The 18,482-nt window shown below is 39.5% G+C and overlaps 1 protein-coding gene across 1 annotated transcript in view; it reads left to right on the top strand.

Moving 5' to 3' along the window:
* znf638 (zinc finger protein 638) overlaps positions 1-18,482 on the top strand; it is a 35,367-nt gene that overhangs the window by 7,270 nt on the left and 9,615 nt on the right. The window contains exons 3-29 of the mRNA XM_020624270.1: positions 1,464-1,525; positions 1,898-1,936; positions 2,056-2,265; positions 3,019-3,332; positions 3,665-3,963; positions 4,437-4,571; positions 4,862-4,960; positions 5,080-5,114; positions 5,954-6,115; positions 7,281-8,176; positions 9,003-9,386; positions 9,501-9,535; positions 10,008-10,160; positions 10,536-10,658; positions 11,027-11,065; positions 11,209-11,334; positions 11,435-11,561; positions 12,022-12,192; positions 12,287-12,321; positions 12,469-12,633; positions 12,761-12,895; positions 13,925-13,963; positions 14,056-14,196; positions 14,575-14,669; positions 14,834-14,857; positions 15,141-15,837; positions 16,967-17,005. Coding sequence (XP_020479926.1) covers positions 1,464-1,525; positions 1,898-1,936; positions 2,056-2,265; positions 3,019-3,332; positions 3,665-3,963; positions 4,437-4,571; positions 4,862-4,960; positions 5,080-5,114; positions 5,954-6,115; positions 7,281-8,176; positions 9,003-9,386; positions 9,501-9,535; positions 10,008-10,160; positions 10,536-10,658; positions 11,027-11,065; positions 11,209-11,334; positions 11,435-11,561; positions 12,022-12,192; positions 12,287-12,321; positions 12,469-12,633; positions 12,761-12,895; positions 13,925-13,963; positions 14,056-14,196; positions 14,575-14,669; positions 14,834-14,857; positions 15,141-15,837; positions 16,967-17,005 — 4,779 coding nt within the window. The remainder of the gene's footprint in view (positions 1-1,463; positions 1,526-1,897; positions 1,937-2,055; positions 2,266-3,018; positions 3,333-3,664; positions 3,964-4,436; positions 4,572-4,861; positions 4,961-5,079; positions 5,115-5,953; positions 6,116-7,280; positions 8,177-9,002; positions 9,387-9,500; positions 9,536-10,007; positions 10,161-10,535; positions 10,659-11,026; positions 11,066-11,208; positions 11,335-11,434; positions 11,562-12,021; positions 12,193-12,286; positions 12,322-12,468; positions 12,634-12,760; positions 12,896-13,924; positions 13,964-14,055; positions 14,197-14,574; positions 14,670-14,833; positions 14,858-15,140; positions 15,838-16,966; positions 17,006-18,482) is intronic.

Here is an 18,482-nt window from a genome sequence, read left to right as displayed (position 1 = left end):
ATTTCTTTTTGCACTAAATATTAATCTCCCAAAATGTTTTAAGGATGCAAAAGAGTTAACTGTTATTGTTAGCTGTAATTGAAGGATACAGTATCTGATTTAACATGTCTCAAAGTGTTAATAGAACCTGATTGATCATATCTGGCTAAACTAGACAGTGTATTTGCCATTCTTGTGTTTATATGACTTACTGTTACATACTTTGATATGAGAACTGACCAATATCAGAGGTAACTGTTGAAAACTGAATGATGGGCTTAGAAGACGTCAAGAAGAAAAATCTGCACGTCTCTTGCATCTGAGGACAGTGGAAGATGGCTGTTTCCCCTTTATGTTTTTTGACTTTTCTCTATGTATATTCAGTTTGAATATACACTGTTAGTGAATGTATACTTTGTAGTCCCCCCCTCCCCAGAATTGTAGCCATCAGTATTTAATGTCTAGGCATCACTCTTTTCTTAATACTGGAAGTTATTATGGACCCAAGCTTTCCTTTTTTTGTACTGTAATATTTTTGTGTCCCCAAAAAGGAATTCCATTTTTTTACTACAAATATTATGAACTTGAAGCTGACCAGCAACATTTGAACATCATGGATTACAAAATGAGAAGATGCGATATATTTTTTCATTCCCCGTCCTTCTAATTATTTTTCTTTTTATGGGACATAGCATTTTATATTTTATCTCCTCAACAAAGACGCGCTGATGTCATCCATTCTCCAGTTTCCACATCTTCCTGCCTCTGCCCAGACGTAGGTATCTCAGCCTGTGTGGTCTTGTCCTGATCCATACTTGATAGTGACCTGCCAAGATGACCTAAACCAAACATCAGGGAACTTCTATACCACATAAGAAGGAAGAGCCAGACATTGCAGAGTCCAGAAACCAAGAAGAAGACATTTTTGTTTGTGTTGTTACTGTAACACTTTGTTATATTTTATAAATGAGACTTGTTGACCTAGAACTTGAGCTGATTCAAATCAGCTCTAATTATGAACTTGTAAAGGAATTGATTTTCTTGTTAATTATGTCTGCATACAGACATATCTGTTTTCATGCTTTTTTTTTGTTTGTTTTTTTTACTACTGTTTTACAATCCATTATTTCCATACAACTTTTTGTTTACTCTGAACTGCTGGCTAATGTCATAGCTTCTCACCTGAGCTCAAGGTTGGTCCCACTTTTTGAATAACTGCTGTTGCCTTAAGATTTAACAAGACAAGCCATTTTGTTTTTATGGAGAATGTAATATGAACATGTATTTAAAAAGCCTTTCTCACATATGAAAGCAAACAAATTGAATCTGACACTTGACAGTGTATAAGCTTTGAGTATCTAAATTTTAGGAAGAATGTAATGTTTTATTTCAGAACAACTTTGTCATGGCAGTTGAGTTACTGAAGCTAATATCAGTTGTAATAATGTCTATTTAAAGGCTGTGTTTCTTGTTCTGACTACTAGGATTGGATCTCCCATCAGAACACCAACCTTCACCTTGAGAGCTGCAAAGTCCTCCGGGCACAGTCAGTATTTTTTTCTTTTATTTAGGTCTTGCTCATTAGAATTATTGTTAAGTATTGCCTTCTGAATATTTTTGGTGTGGCTTCAACAGATGTACCAAAATGCTATACAGAAAATATAGGAAAGAAAAATGCAGCAGTCTTCATTGTTTGTGCCTGAAGAACTTGTACTTAGCGTTACTTCTGCAATGTTGCTGCAACATGCGTAGCTCATTGCTAAAGCATCCCAATATTAAGAATTGAGTTTTTTTTTTTTAGGTACCTCCTAGAGTTGTTTCCTAATTAGTCCGCAGAAAGCAGTACAATTCCCTGATGCTATTTCTCACAATGTTGCTTTTACTGTCTTAATAGGCCTTTTAAAATTTTCTTCTACAGATACCCTGAGTGGGATGGTGAGGTAGTACCCAGGCCCAGGCAAGTCTTCGTCTTCATACACAGCAACTACAGTAGCTGAGAACAGAATGCTGCTGATTTTTGCAAAGTTTTCCTTGATGACATTCAGTTATACTTTTCTTGTTGACTGCTCCTTTCAGTGCTGCAGGGAAGGATTCCAAGCCCTCACACTCAACTTCTGCCCAGACTTCCCAGCATCGTTACCAGAAAAACAGGCATGGAAGTCATTCCCCTTGCCGCTTATCCAGCCCACGTAGACACCGTAGCGTGGAGGGTCGAAGAGAGAAGCGCAGCCGATCGCGATCACGATCACGATCACGATCACCACATAGCTCCAGATACACTCGCAGGTCTGTGACACTTCAATTCTGATATGAGCAGTAAGATGGATGAATAGTAGGGGTTCCACTGTCCACCAATTTGTCATGGTGTATTAAGACATTTCATTTGTATAAGTATCTAGTTGAACATCATTTTACAAAATATTGCTGTGAAAATTGTAATTAAGGGATGGGCGATGCATCCTGCCCAAACCTCCCTTCAAATCGTTCAGATAGCATCTTTTGCTGATCATCGCTGTTTCTGGCAAAAATGACAAATAGCAGGGTCATACCAGCTGTTGCTTACTAATGTTAACTCTGTGACTTAAATTGATGATGGGACAAAATTAAACTTGCTGGATTTGCAACCTTGCTGCAGCTGTTGGAGAAACAGACATTGCAACCTTGCTGCAGCTGTTGGAGAAACACATCACTGTCTTCTATTAGGTGAAGATTGTTTATTAGGTAAAGAGGCATCACACTGCAACACCACTGGATGATTAGAATGAACTGAGTGTTTCTGTAGTTCAAACGACTCCAGCAGCGCGAGATATCTTCACTGGTAAAACCTGCACTTTCGTTAGGGTTTTGGTTTTCTGAAACCCAAAGTACTGCCAGCTGGGCGAAGGGATACGCCCCTTCCCCACGCTGCCACTGTCGTTATTATCCTCATCTCAGTGTTTCGCTATATAGACATCATCATCTGCCAATTCAACAGACATCACCCATCCCTATTATCATTAGATTATCTAACTTTTTAAATTTTATTGTGTCATAATTCAGATCCCGGTCTCGTTCTCGCTCCCCATGGTATGACCGTCATAGTTCCTCTGACTATCGATCACGTTCAAGGAGCCGTGAGAGACGACACTCACCAAGGAGGAGAGATGAGAGACGGTCTTCGTCATGGAGAAGTGAAGAGAGGCACTCTCCAAGAAGGAGCAATGAGCGACGATCGTCGCCACGGAGGAGTGGCGAAAGACGATCATCTCCAAGAAGGAGCAGTGAAAGACGATCATCCACAGAGAGGCTGTCCCCTCAACGGAGAAAGTCAAGCAGCACAGAGAGATTGACAAAGATACTACTGGAAAGTTCAGGTTTGACAATTTGCAATCATTTGAAAAATTGAATAAAGACTAAACTATCTTGTCACATAAGATCCTTGTACCTATTAGTTTGCATGTGTAAATACAAGCTTTACTTCATGTAGTTTTGTATATAATAGTCATTTTATTTTTCCATACACTTCTTCCCATTGTTTGAGATGCATCATGTTTTTACACTAAATATGAATCTTCAATTAGCTTGGCATAAAGAACGGAATTGCAGTAAAATAATTATATCTACATATTAAATAGCACCAGGGCACAGTAGAGACAGAATTGCTGCTGTTTTGTCTGACTCTCTTTTTCCATCCTTGTCCCTCTAGCTGTCCAATCTCTGACAAAAGAGTCAGACCTGGAGGCTATGGTTAAAACTCTGGCACCTGCCTTACTGGCTGAGCTAGCCAAGATGAAGTCTTCATCGTCACCAACCACCTCCTCCTCCTCTTTCAAAGGAGGAAAACACTCCAGGTCCTCTCTTTCTGCTGTGGGAAAGAGCTCATCCTCTGTTGCCTCTGTGCAATCCTCTGTCTCAACAGCAAAGAAGAAGGTGTTGACAACAACATCCACTAAAGCCAAGCCCAGTCTGCAGAAGAGTGAGGCAAGTGCTTCCACAAAGACTAAGGTTGGTGCTTGTCTGTGTGTGTCTGTCTTTCTATGGTTGCGTGGAAAAATTTGAGCTCACTGCTGGTGTCGTGCCAGAATTTTAGTGCAACAGTCCTCACAACTTGAAAGGACTGTTTCAGGGGTAAGACTTGGTTTGAGGGTAAATTTTATATCATAGTCCCTTGTCCATTTATTTAGTCTTTCATTTTTTAATTCTTATTTATTTCTTTCTTTGTTTGTTCTTTGGTTATTTAAGTAGTCTGTTTTTTGTGAAGCATTTTAATTTGTACTTGTATTAAAGTATTGATTGATTTTTATTGTTACATATAATGCTAAAAATCACATTGAAAGTAGTTATTATTGATAGCATGGGCATTTACACAGATATATTATTCTCCTTTTAGGCACATTAAAAGATGCCCACTTTCTGTAGTGGGTTTTTGTGGACCAAGTCTATATTTGATATTTATATTTTTCTCTGTCTTTATTCAGTTGGGAAAGCCTTCACCTCCTACCATGGTGAAGCTAGAAGGGATTCTTAGTTCCCTCTCACACAATGACGTTGTTGCTGCTGCAGAGCAGTTTGGAAAAACTAAATCAGTTGTACTGTTTCGGTCCAAACTGCAGGTATGTGAGAAAATGTAAGATAAAGAAAAAAATCCTAAGGATGTTTTCTCCCAAAAGAATGGAACTTTTAGCTTTAAAAATGAATCAATCAAATACATAAATACAATTAATGCAGTCAGTCACAATAAAGTAAGCATGGAAGCTTCTCATAAATGTAGGTTGTGATGTTTTTTTTTAAGTGGAAGCATGTAGTGGTGAGCTGTTAATATTTTATGCTTAGTGTGAAATTAGAGAGCAGGTGGGCTTGACAGTTGTAGTAATCCAAAGTTTGTGTGTATGTGCACATACAGGCAGTGGTGTGTTTCGAGAAAGAAGAAGATGCTAAGAAACTGAAGAGTGTAAAAACCGTCAATATAAACGGAACTGTAGTCACTGTTGTCAAGGAAAAGGTATTGCACTTTTTATCTTTGTCCCTGGGAAAACAGAAATATTGACATTTGTCAGTATTAATGTGGTCACAGTGTCAATCAGTTTAATCTAAAATAAGTCTCATTTTGATTGTTTACAGGATACCGTTTCTAAGGAACAAACGAAACCTCAGAAGTAAGACGTGCTTCACAAAGACATCTTTTTAAATGTTCAACTACTTTACGTTTGTGTCAGGGTTCGCCCACCAAGACCTGGGGTCTGTTGGAAGGTTCTTCCTTTAAAGGGATGTTTTCCATCTCCACTGTTGCAAGTGCTTGCTCAAAGGGGATTTGTAAGCTCTAGACCTTTCTATGTATGTAAAGTGCCCTGTTGTGATTAGGTTATATACAAATAAAATTGAATTGACCTGACTTATTTTGTTCAGTGGGATGATACAACAAACAACGTTGCTCCAGACATGTTGTAGTTTTTGTGGAGGCTTGTGAGAGTAATTCTCAAAGATTTCATCCAAGTCCATTCATTACTTTTTGAGTTATGTGTTAACAAACAAACCAACAACACTGGCAAATGCATAACTCCTGCCCTTGGTGGAGGTAATAATAATAAGGGTGCATGTAGCATGTTTGTTTAAAGCTAAGTGGAAATTAGGGATAAGACACAAGCAAGAAAAACCAGGAGACATTTAAGATAAATGAGAAGCGCACCATGTTTAGAACCTTTATGTTACACCCAGAAAGGACCCAAGAATAGACTCTGGCAGTGATCTAATTTTAAAGTTTTATTGTAAACTCAGAGCAAAATAAAAACAAGAGTTCTGGAGGATATGCACTGGTGGAGGCAACCATTTGTAGAGGAAGTAGATATAAAGAGTTTGGCTAACTACAGGAGCAAAAATACAACAGTGAGTGCAGTAACTGTGGCCTGGTCGAGACTTAACCACTCAAGTGGACAAAGTGATCTGGCGAATAGTACTGATGAAGCCAAGGTTGAAATATGTCTGTCATTAATTGCAGGATGCTTGAGTGTGTCTCCAGCAACTCTCCCAAGGAAAGGGAGGGGTCCAGCTCATGCCACAGTCACCAGCATGTACAGAGAAAGACTACACAAGGGAAAGGAAAGAATAAGCCAACAACAGGGGGAACGGGATCAATACAGGGAAAACAATCAATAAACAGGTAAACTTCAACAGTCTCTATTCAAATATGGTATCTTATGGTGGATGTAGATGTGCTTGTGCTTTCTTTAGCCACTAATGCTGCGTTTCTGCTCTGGATATACCTAACGACCGGTATACCCAGTACTTCACCTTGCATAACCTGGGATGACACAGATCATCCTGCTTTGTTTTTCCGCTGTATTTTCTCTCTCTCGGTCTCTGTTTAGAGGCGGGATGGGTTGCACCACACTCGCACAGGCAGTCAGCTGAGCAGAGGGAGCACAGACAAAATGAAGGATCATTCCACAGTACAAGCTTTGTTGCAGTCTCTCATTACCTTTGATGGAAAAGTACTATGTTCCAGTGAATAACAAATAACATTTAACCCTTAGGAGTTAGGAATTTTTTTTTTAGCTATTTTTGCAGAAATTTTTTTTCTGTAGTTTTCATCAGCACAGCTTCTTTTTTTTTTTTTACCTGACAATTATTTGTACATTTTGACTTGCAACATCAACATGCATGATCATCGACTTCTGGGGGTTAAACCATGATGTTGACCTTCTGTTTCTCACTTTTGTATGGGGGTGGCTGTGGTTCGCTGGGTAGAGCAATTGTCTCTCAATCGGAGGGTCGGAGGTTCAAATTTGGGTGCCTGCGGTCCAAATGTCGAAGCATGGCAAGACACTGAAACCCCAAGTTGCCCCGATGGTTAGGGCCATCGGTGTGAGTTGGCGCCCTCGGTTCTGTACCGGAAACAAATTCCTTGTCTGTGTAACATACTTGGCCAAATAAAGGTGATTATCCTTACCCTTTTCTCCTGTTTGATCCATCTAACATACAACAGACAGACACTGCTGGATATCGCCAACGCAAACAGGGAATTTGCTGGTTTCATACCACCAGAGCTACAACTCATTGTCCGTTCCCGCAGCTACCACCGCCACCCCCAGGAAGGCCCCGAAGCACTGAGTTCGAGCAAGCAGGCTGACACCAGGAGAGCGCTCCAGACACGGAGACGCAGGCGGGGCAAAAGGGGAGGGCTCCATGCTAGGCTAAAAGCTTGCTCTAACCGACCACCTCTACCCAGCCTCTTGCTAGCTAACACCTTGTGTGTAACATGCTTGGCTGAGTAAAGTGATTTTCCTTATCATTATTATCCTTATCTAACTCTTTTTTGTTTACAGGAAACCAGCAACAGGCAAACACACCGGTGAGAAAACTGATGCTAAAGGCTCAGCAAAAGTGTTGGTTCCTAAAGCGAAAAATGTCTCAAGCAAGCAGACTGCCAAAGTTGAGAGTAAAGCAACTGGTTTGGAACCACCTAAAGGCCCAGAAATTGTCACTGAAGCAAAAATGGTAGCTTCCCATGTGGAAATGACCTCAAAAACTCCAACAGACAACATAGCTGCAGCAGAAGCTCTGACAACAGAAAAGACGGAAGAGGCAACTGCAAAGGCCATAAATGCACCATCCAAATCTATGGCTTCACAAAATTGGCCTGATGTGGAGACTTCCAAGCCCAAAGAATTGGAAACAAAAGAATCTGTGATGGTGCTGGAAGACACAGCCAAAATTGTGGTAACAGGAAATGCAACCATTTCTCAATCGAAGCACCAAACAGAACTTGACAAAGTTAGTGTTCAGGGGAAAGAAGCTAATGACACTGAACCAATGGAGATTGTGAAGACAGAAGCTGAAGTGGCAGAGCCAATGGAAGTTGAAATTTGTGGTAAGGTTAAAGGGGAACAGCTGACCGATACAGAGGCAGTAGCACACAAACCAGATGTGTCACCAGCCAAACCTTCTACTGTTTCACATAAGAGCACAGAACTAACTCCTAAACTAGCAGACACACACATTCAGAGCTCACAGAATGCCATCGAAACTTCAGAAACCTCTGTCAGAGCTGCTTTGGACACTCAGCAAAACATTTTGGCAGAATCAGAGCCCACTGTGCAAGGACTGGAGACCAAGACACATCTGTCCCAAATGCAACAACAGGCAAACCGAAGCTCAGGTGAGGCTGATTTGGAGGCAGATTCAACAGTTGGAGGGGTGGAAAAGATCACAACACAAAAAGGTATGTTGGAGACCGTTTAATGGATTGTGTGATGCTATAGTGCTTTGAAGAATAAGCTTGGTGTTAATGTTTTTTTTTGTCAACAATGGAGAGCTCAAAACCAATAATGTTTGTCTTGTTCCTCAGTACTTAACCTGACTTCTCTGTGGCTCTCAACTACAAGCCTAAAAAGCCTGCAAAAGATGCAAAAATGGTTCATTAGTCTGGGCTTAATAAGGCATTTTGTGATATATTCTAAGTATATGATAAGATGAACCTTTAATAGTCCCACAGTGGGGATATTCACAAAGCTACATCAGCAAAGGGATAGAAACAAGGAACTCAGTGTTAAGAATAGAAAAAGTAACAGACAAGGTTTTAGCGATATATACAATATAATAAGTAAAACATATTACACACTGGAAGCTGAGTTTTTACATTTTCTGGGTGTGCGAGGTCAACTGAGGGGGTCAGGGTGGGGGATTGGCCTACTGGTTGTGCAGCCTGACAGCAGCAGGAAGGACCCACAATAACGCTACGTCAAACACTTGGGGTGATGCAGTTTGTCACTGATGAAGCTGCCCAGTGCTGTCAGAGCCTCATGTATAGGGTGGGCATCATTCTCCATCAGGGATGATAGCCAAGCAAATATCCCTCCTGTCCCACCAAGGGGACTTCCCAGGACAGAGCTTACCCCCTTGATCAGTGTGTCTTGTTTCTTCCTGTCATGTTATGTTGAGCGCTTCTGCACTGCTGTTTTTGCACTTCTGGTTGCATTTTGTTGCCTTGTACTTGTACATATGTAATGACAAAGTTGAATCTAATCTTAATTAAAATTGGTTCTTAGAAGCACCTGTGCCTGTTGTGAAGACTCCAAGTGATACAGCATCTGCCAAGGATGTAGTTGCATCTACCAAAACAGAGTCGGTAACTTCAGCAGTAAGCGAGCAGCAACCAGCAGCAGCCACATCTGTTTCAGCAGCAGTTATGAGCAAGCAGCTACCGCTGGCAGCCACGCCTTCTTCAGCTGCAGTGGTGAGCAAACGGCAACCAGCAGGAGACCTGTCCTCTTCAGCTAGAACTGCAAGTGAACGGCAACCGGCAGCAGACGCATCCTCTTCACCTGCAGCAGTGAGCAAAGTGCAACTGGCAGAAACCATGTCTTCTGCAGCTGATACCCCTCTGACTATTGGAGAGATGGTAGAACAGCACCTGAATCAAAAGAGCATCTGTAAGAAATACAAGAAAAAGAATGTATTTGTAGTATGGAGATCATAAATGTCTGCATGTGATCATATTTTTTTTTTCCATTTCTTTTAACATGTATGTTCTTTTTTTTTAACAGTATGCCTCAGGAGCAAAACCTGCAAGTCACCAAAAGTAGGTTTTCATAAATGACTTGTATGTACTACCACAGTATATGAAAAGTTGCCCTAAAGATATAAATTAAATTAGAAGGGATGTCTTTTTCTATAAAAGCTCATCTTGCCTTAAAGTGTTTTGTAATGAGATACACAAATGCCCTTAATAAATAGCTGTGTAACATAAAATCTGCAGCTCTTAAAATGCATTCGATGTTTTTTTTAATATGTTTAGGCGGTTGTAGTTATCAAAACATCTTAAGTTTAGTCTCATTCTCTTGTTTCCTACTTGGGATTGTTGCAACACTTGACTGTACTGTAGTTTCAGTTAGAACCACATCTCATACTTTGATCGGTTTGAATCGGGTATTAAATTGCATTCTGAGTAGTGCTAAAAGATGTTAAATTTAACCTGGGTATAAACAAACTCTAACCACTTTACTGCTACTTGTTGTTATCACTCACTCATTTTTATGCCTTTATTTTCCTAGTTCCTTGTACTGGATCCAAAGGTGCTGTTCATCTCCAATCTACCGAAGTTTTACGATGGCCGTTACACAGAGAAAGACGTTGCTAATGCACTCATTCCTTTTGGATTTATATACAAGGATGACAGCATCTATGTTATTCCTCAGACGGGCATGGTATGTACCAGGCTATAAATCTGCATGGGATTTGTTTGATTAATTTCATATTTGTTTTTTTTTTAAGCTCTCTATCAATTTCTTGTCACTGGATAGTTTCTTTGTGGTTTTGCTTCAACTTTTAAACAAGTTATATAACTGTTAGGACTTTTTAAGTAGATTTGTGAGAACAGTTTTATCTTCAACATGCAGTTGAACATCCTTTGGGTCATTTACCATCACATTTTTGCATACCATTTGAGTCACTAATTTACACTACTTATTTTAACTCAACATTAACATTATTTGTGCCATGCAAAAGATATTAGGAAGAATATATATCTGTAATATGTTGGTGTAATTGATAAACATTTTGGTTTCTGATTTTCCTTTCAGGCCTTTGCTCAGATGCCCACAGCAAGGCATGTGCAAAAGCTTTTGAGTTTGAAAAAAGACATTATTATCAAAGGGCGTAGACCTTGGATCCATGTAGTGGGCAGCGGCATTACAATGACAACGGTAAGCATGAATATAAGTCAGGTTGTTTATATACAGACATATTTTGATTGATGTCCACTCTATTTGAGACTCCAAAAAAGAGCATGTGCACTTTTTAAATTCACAGAAAACCATACATGTTTATAAAAAAGGAACAGATGTGTAGCTACATAATATTGTATGTATGCTATAATTTTTGTAAATTGTATGAAGAAAACTAGTCAAATTCTGAGTTTGTACAACTGATTAAAAAGTTAAAAAAAAAAAACTGCTTTGCACAAAACATCTTTGTATTCTGATCTTGACACAAGTCTTATTTCACTAGACTACATTATTTACAATGAATATCAATGAATTCTTTTTTTCCCCAATTTTGATTTTTGTTTCAGATCGGTTTTTATAAATCGCTGATGAGGCGAATGCAATCTGTGAGTATTGCACACACAAACTCACTTATTCCTCATCATTATCAGAAAAACTAACATACTTTAGAAAAAATGAAAATTTATTTCCATCTTTACAGTACTGTTGTTGTGTGTGAATGAACATTCACATGCTGTTCTTGATGCAGGTGGTGCTTGATGATGGAGGGAGAATAATCCTCATCATTGACATTTCACCAAGTGAGGCCAGGGAGCTTAGAGAAACTTTGAACAAAATCGGTTTTTTCAGAAACTACCTGCCTCTCCTCAATAAGGTATAAACCCACCAGACACACACCTACAGGTGTATATGTATTTAGGTGAAATTTTAAAAGACTTCATGTTAGCCTTATCTGGTGTGTGTGTGTGTTCCAGGTGTTCATTGAATTCGAGTCAGATCGTGATGCTGATCGACTTGGAGTTTGGTACAGCCTCCTCAAACAGGCCCGTGGTCACAGAGTGTACAGGCTGAGGACACCATCCACGATTGCTACAGCACTACGTAAGTCTGTTTTAGAAAATAAAAAAGGATACACAACATACAGAATATTTCATTTTTTTGTTTGGAAAAATAACACCTTTTAGGGAAATAAAGTAATAGAAATTATGACATTAAACTAGTAGGTATTTCTTTAAAGTGCACTTAAGGCATATGTTAATAAAATTAATTTAGCTATCTGAATATGTTAACTTGGGCTTCAGTAAATTATGATGGCAATTTTTCTGACAATATACTGTGAACAGTCAGTTATTAAAGAAAATAGCTTCCAGATGTATTTATAATCAAAATTGTTGGTTGCAGCCTCTCAGTTCTCCTGTGATAGAACACTTCTTTTTGGGTTTGTGTTTTGCTTGTGTCCTTGTCACTGCTGGTAGCACGAGGCAGTAGCTGCAGCCCTGTTAGGCAGCTACTGCACAGAAACGGAACATTTATTTATTTATTTATTTATTTTTTTGTGCAGCACCGAGACTTGCTGCAAATGCTGTTCCGGACAGCGAGGATGCTGTTTCTGGAGCAACTATCCCGATGACAGAATTTGGCGTTCCACTGGGCAGCCTTGCACCATTTTGGATTACGATGACAGCTAAGCCCTTTATATTCCCCACTGTATCTCCTTGGTTCATTATCCCAGGTAAGGGAGACAGCTGAAAACTAAATTTAATAACCAAATGTAACTTACTTTCTTACTGTTTGGTAATATGAATGTATTAATTTATGACTCCTAGATTATCTGACAGTCAGAGGAAAAGAAGACATTGAGGTATGAATATTTCTATAAGTACAACATAATTTGAATTGTATTCATAAAAAAAAATCAATTTCCCAAAAGAATTACAATGTATAGGGTCTTCCCTTCTCTGTTTCTTTAGCTTTTTAATTGTTGTCTTTCCCCATTTGTGCCATGTAGGAGGCCAACCGTCGAGGTTCAGTGTTCCCTGTAGTCATGCTGACCGGTTTGCCAAGAGAAGAATACACGCACAAGGATGTTGCTAAGCTCGTGTGGAATTATTTCCCCAGACGGAATCTTTCCACACTCTACTATAATGTGGTAGTCCTAACACTGCAGAGAAGGGTAAGGAGTAGACACTGCAGACACATAAGTTTGAACAGCATGAAAACAATTTTGTTAATTAACTGGAGCTTTGTTGGCTAAATTTAAGTGTCATGACATTTTTCCTTTATTCTTTTTCCATCTCCAGGCCTTTGTGTATTTCAGCGATTGGACTGCTTGCTGCAATTTTGTCCTAGATCACATCAGTAATCCGGTTTCTGTCGGACGCTCCAGCCTCACCGTCCATTTCGTCTTGCAGTACATGCACCCTGAATCAAAGGAGGTATGGACCCAGTCCAGGAATGCAATAACACAATGTAATGAAGTGCATGTTTCCTACTTTCAAAAAAGTTTTATACTTATCATTAAACTGTTATTTTCATAGAATATAGTCTATTTGGCGAGTATTACAGCAGTCCTGGCCCGAGAATAAGGCCTAAGTAATTGTTTCCCTATTTGACATCGTTGTCATGGCAATGTTGACAGCCAGCAAGTGTATGACGTTTAACAGCAACAAGTGACAGAGCTCAAGGGTTGGTTAACAGGCATTCACATTTTGTCCATCGGGCATGAGAAAACAAGACTTCAGAATTTTATGTCTGTGTACTTTATGTCACCAGTGTGGTGAAGTGGTGGTGTACTGGACTACATTATATTTAGAGGACTATTTATTTATTTTACTCCCGGTTACATACATGAGACCTTTGACCTTGAATAAAAATCTGAGTCAAAACTTTGAATATTAAGTTTGAGAACAAGTGTTCGAGACATTACTATTATTATTAGAGGAAAATCCCAACAAATCCCCCTTAACTCAAATTCCAAAGCAAGTCCAAGTAGCTTGAAGAGGTCAAGTCAGTCAAGACAGAATCCAAAAAAGGAAAGCCAGAACAGTGCCAGGTCAGACGGAGTAAAGAGGAAGTTTGACATCTTTCTAGCTTATATTCAGACAGAAATACATGGGAACACAGAAAGGGAGAAACTGACTGGATTTGATAAAGATCAGAGACTAGGGCAAATCAACTCCAAGTCAAAACCAACCCAAGATGATTAAAACAATTTCAAGACTGGATTTAAATTTAGTAGCCCTGATCCCAGCATCACCGCAATTTTATGCCAGACTAGACAAAGTTGATACCAAAATTGATCAAAAGGAACTAGAATTTCTGTTCCCATCAAATGATTATTGTATGCATGCAAAAAATTTTAACCATTTGGAGAAAATAGGTTTGGTATAAATTATGTTAAAATATAGATATAAAATGTAAACTATTTTGATGACATGACAATTTATTGCTTGTAATCTTTTTAGGAGCTCATGTACAAATCTCTGATGAAATGGAGCAATGCCGTAAGTCCGTAATCACTTTGATTTTGTGTCATATAAATGCAGCAGTTTTTGAATTCCCAGGTCCTTACCCCCCACTTCTTGTTGTTTTTCAGCGTGTTCCAGATGTAGAGAATCTGGAGGAGCGGATGCTCTCTGTGGAGATCTCTGAGACAACTTTCCATGTCATCAGGATGGTCATGGAAGTGGTGGCATCCATTGCTACTTTTGTCAGCTTCCTGCCTCTTGCCAACAGGGTACAGCAATACAAACACCAGTACTTGTCACATTTTAGTGTGGAGTGAACAGCCATGTCAGGGTATCTGCGGGTCTTAAAGTCTTCAAGTAATACATGTTATGTACAAAGACCTCCTTAGATTTTTTTTTTCTTGCCTGCCATTGACAGCATTATTTTTAAAATAATTTTTGTATGTTGTTGTGGTCTGAAAAGAAAAAAAGGAGTGTTGTATGTGTGTGTGTGTATATACACACACACACACACACACACACCAAGTAAAATAAAGTTTGAATCAGCGAATGCTCTTCTCTTTATTTTGTTGCATTTGTTCTCTCACTTTAACTTCTTCCTCTCTTTCTTTCCACTTCCTATATCCATGACTGTCTTTATACCTCAGATATGTGTCGAGATGGTTGACTCCAATGGTGTAACACAGGTGGTGGAGAAGTACAAGACTTACGTTCCAGACTCTGAATCTAAGTGTGTAACTTGGTATGTATATCTTTAAATATGGGGTAAGAAATAGCAGTAAATGACTGGATGATTATCAGTTTTCCAACACAGTCTTTAAGGTGGTGGGTGTACCTCTGCTATCCTTTTGTTTTGCTTTTTTCTGCACACAAAGTGACCAGCTCCTTTTTTCCCCCTCCATACAGGAACAAAATTCTGCGCTTTGAGTCGTAAGTAAATCATTTTGTAATTGATCCTTTTCAGGATGAGAATCAAAACATATTGCCACAATCATGACAGCAGTTAGTGTGTTGACTACTGCAGCCTACAAGGTCAAGTACAATATTCTATTATGGTAGAGGTTAGTTTGTGGCACTGTGTCATGTATAATTGGTTTGAGCATATACATGAAATTATGTCAGAGTTCAAGAGGTGTCAAAAATACTGTAAGGTTTTCAAAGCTGCAACAAACTGTCATTGGTTTAACTTTAGTTTTTTTCTCTTTATTTTTAGTTTGAAGAGCCTGAAACAGCGTCTTGAAGATGCAAGTGAGATTACAATAAACCTTGAACCCGTAAACAGCAGTGTTGATGAAAAGCCCCCAACTGTGAAATGTCAAACACAGTCGCCACCTCCTGAACTTTGTGACAGTACGGCACAACCTGCTCTGCAGATCATTAACTCTGCTTCTGCTAAACCAGCACCCCATGCTGGATCCACCAATTCTGAGTCTGTCACAACAGGATCAAGTGTCACAACTGCCAGTGATGTAGCAATGGAGGAGGAGAAATCGGAAACTGAAAGTGCCATGGACTCCACTGTTGCTCCCAAAGAAAATGAAGGTTTAAAAAGGGAAGAGTCGTCACCATCAACCTCGTTTGCAGCTGCAGCTGAGTCACCATCAACCTCATTAGCAGCTGAGTCATTATCAACATCGTTTGCAGCTGAGACGCCATCAACCTCGTTTGCAGCTGAGACGCCATCAACCTCGTTTGCAGCTGCAGCGGAGTCACCATCAACCTCGTTTGCAGCTGAAAACACCATCTCTGCTGTTTCCAGCCCTGCTCTGTCATCCACAAGTGTGGTCAAGTCTGGAGAAAACTTACCAAAACTTCATCATATCAACGAGTACATGTTCAAGGCACTTACTGCAGCAGTTCGCCAGCACAGACTCACCCATGGAAGCAAGACACAGAGCGAGGAGAAAGAGGTGACATCTTGCTCTAAATCTCACTCAGCATCTAAATTTTGCTCATAGCATATTTGCATAATGCTGAAATGAAGAGTCAAACTACAAAACTATTTAAAAAAAAAAAAAAACAAACTCTGACAAGGCTGCCTTCAGGTGTGTCTCCAGACTTGTGAGCGACACCTGCTGATATAGATGATCTAAAAGTGCAAAATATCAGCTCAATAAATTTGGTAACAAAGTCCTCCTACTTCTTTTGAAACTGTGTGGCCTGTAGTAGAAATTAACCAGTCAAAAACATTGCTGATGAACACGGCTGAGTTGTCTTAATAATAAAACCAGTGCCAGCAGTGTGTAAGAAACATAGTCCTTTGTTTTTTGGCTTTGTTCTACAGCAAAAGGTGCGTCCGTAAAGCCCGTGTAGAAAATTACATGCAAAGTGATGAGAATTTATTCTTGCTGGGGGCTATATTGATGAGATTGATCTCTTTAATGTTTTCCTTTTAGAACTCCGGCAAAACCATCACAAGCTCGGAAAGTGTAAATGATGTTGACACACCAGAAGAAAAGATAACGATTTTGTTTTTAAAGAACCTTCTGTTCTTTAATTGTGGAATACTTAGAACATTCTACACAGGGAATGAGACCCAGAACTCTGATTTTCTCATCAGTTTAGTAACTGTTTTATTGCAGTTACAGAACATTTTGGGTGCTTTTGCCCTGTAGGGACATGCTACACAGGACTATAATAGGCCAATGCATGCTACTCAGAACAAATCTTTGTTAACAGACTGAAGAGTGGGCTCCTTACTCAGAGTTCCTGCTTACCTGTCTAACCCAAGTAAATATATGAATGAATGAATGATTTAAATAAATAAGAGCATCACAATGCCTACCCTGTCTCATGTCCTCTGGACTTACCTTATCAAACAAAAACAATGGAAGCAGCACCCCTATACCTGATGTCATTAAACAGTAACGTTTCGTGTGTGTGTGTGTGTGTGTGTGTGTGTGTGTGTGACTTATTTTATACCTGAGCAGTATAGTAATGGAACTTTGATATATAATTTTGTTAAAGGTTAAATTGTACCCTGAATTTGTTTTACTTCACCTGTTACTAACTCTCCTTTTTTAATGTTTGTTTTTCCAGAACTCCAGCAAAACAAATGTTGAGGCACCACAAGAAGAGGTAAATACAATTTTTGTACTTTTCACTGCTACATAGGGAATGAGACCCTGACTTTTTTCCGTTTCCACTTTACCTAGGATCTTTATCTGTACTTCTTTTCCCCAGTCCTTGTGTCATGACTTAAAAGCTGATGTATGATGTGACATTGTCAGAGACTTCATCCAGGTCTGTAGATGCAGCTTCAAAAATGCTCCAGTCTGTACAGTCAAAGCAGACCTGAGCTCTGACTTTGCTTTCTCGGTCCATCTCTTCACTGTTTCAACCACAGGCTTTGCAGCTTTAAGTTTCTGCCTGTAGGTTGGGATGAGATGGACCATGAGGTGATCAGAGAGTCCCATAGCTGCATGGAGGACAGAGTAATAGGCATCCTTTTATTACTTGTAGCAGTGGTCCAGTGTGTTTTTATCCCTGGTGGGACAACCGATGTTCTCTCTGTATTTGGGCAGTTCATGGGTGAGGTTTGCTCTGTTAAAATCACCTAAGACAATAAGTAGCGGGTCTGGACGTTTCCCGTTCCATGCAATTTATCTGGTCAGCCAGGGTTTGTAGAGCCTCCCTAACAAAAGCCTGTGGTGGGATCTATGTAAGCTTGAAAAACTGAGGTGCTTCAGACTTTACTCTGTAAAGTCAGTCCAAAAATGACTTGCTGAGTAGTTTGATTTTAATTCATATCATTCAGACATTTTGCCAGAGTGAAATAGGCAGGGTTCAACACAATGTAGTGTTGATTGGGGGGTGTGGTCTGGCAAAAGGGGTTGAAGGGTTGGGTTGTGGGGTCACTCAGTCACCATCTTGGTTAATACTACGCACCAGACTTGAAAGTCAGTAGGTAGGCTAGTATAAAAATTTATATTACATTACTACAATTTCCTGCAGAAACTACAGTTTTCTGGGTAAGGCTTTTGTAGTTTGTGATGATGAGATGCTCTTTATAAGAGCGAGAGGTATGTCAGAGGAAACCTGGCCAGATGTGTCCCCCTCCTCCTCTATTATACTTGCTTGTCTAATAGAACCAAAGGTGGGATGACATTTTGTTAAAAGTAAAATAAATAAATAAATAAAAATAAAAAAAAACCTAGGAGATGTTGGGAAAAAGGAATACACGTCTATGATAAACTGTCCTGAACAGCTAGTGTAGGTTAAGGGAGGGCCAGGTTGTAGAATACTTAATAAGAATGGCACTTCCTCCAGAGATCCAAGGCAGTCAGGGGGCATTGGCGGAGGAAAATATGGCAAAAAAACCAGAATGAAGTCCTCTACTTTGGTCCCAGTGTCTTCTCAAGTGGAAAATAAGGAACAAGAGGCCCCTCTGTTAGTTACAGTGCCTTGCGAAAATATTCGGCCCCCTTGAACTTTGCGACCTTTTGCCACATTTCAGGCTTCAAACAAAGATATAAAACTGTAATTTTTTGTGAAGAATCAACAACAAGTGGGACACAATCATGAAGTGGAACAAAATTTATTGGATATTTCAAAC

This window comes from Monopterus albus, unplaced genomic scaffold, assembly GCF_001952655.1.
Source record: "Monopterus albus unplaced genomic scaffold, M_albus_1.0 scaffold324.1, whole genome shotgun sequence".
Taxonomy (NCBI): Eukaryota; Metazoa; Chordata; class Actinopteri; order Synbranchiformes; family Synbranchidae; genus Monopterus; species Monopterus albus.
This window is presented reverse-complemented; position numbering and strand designations above follow the sequence as displayed.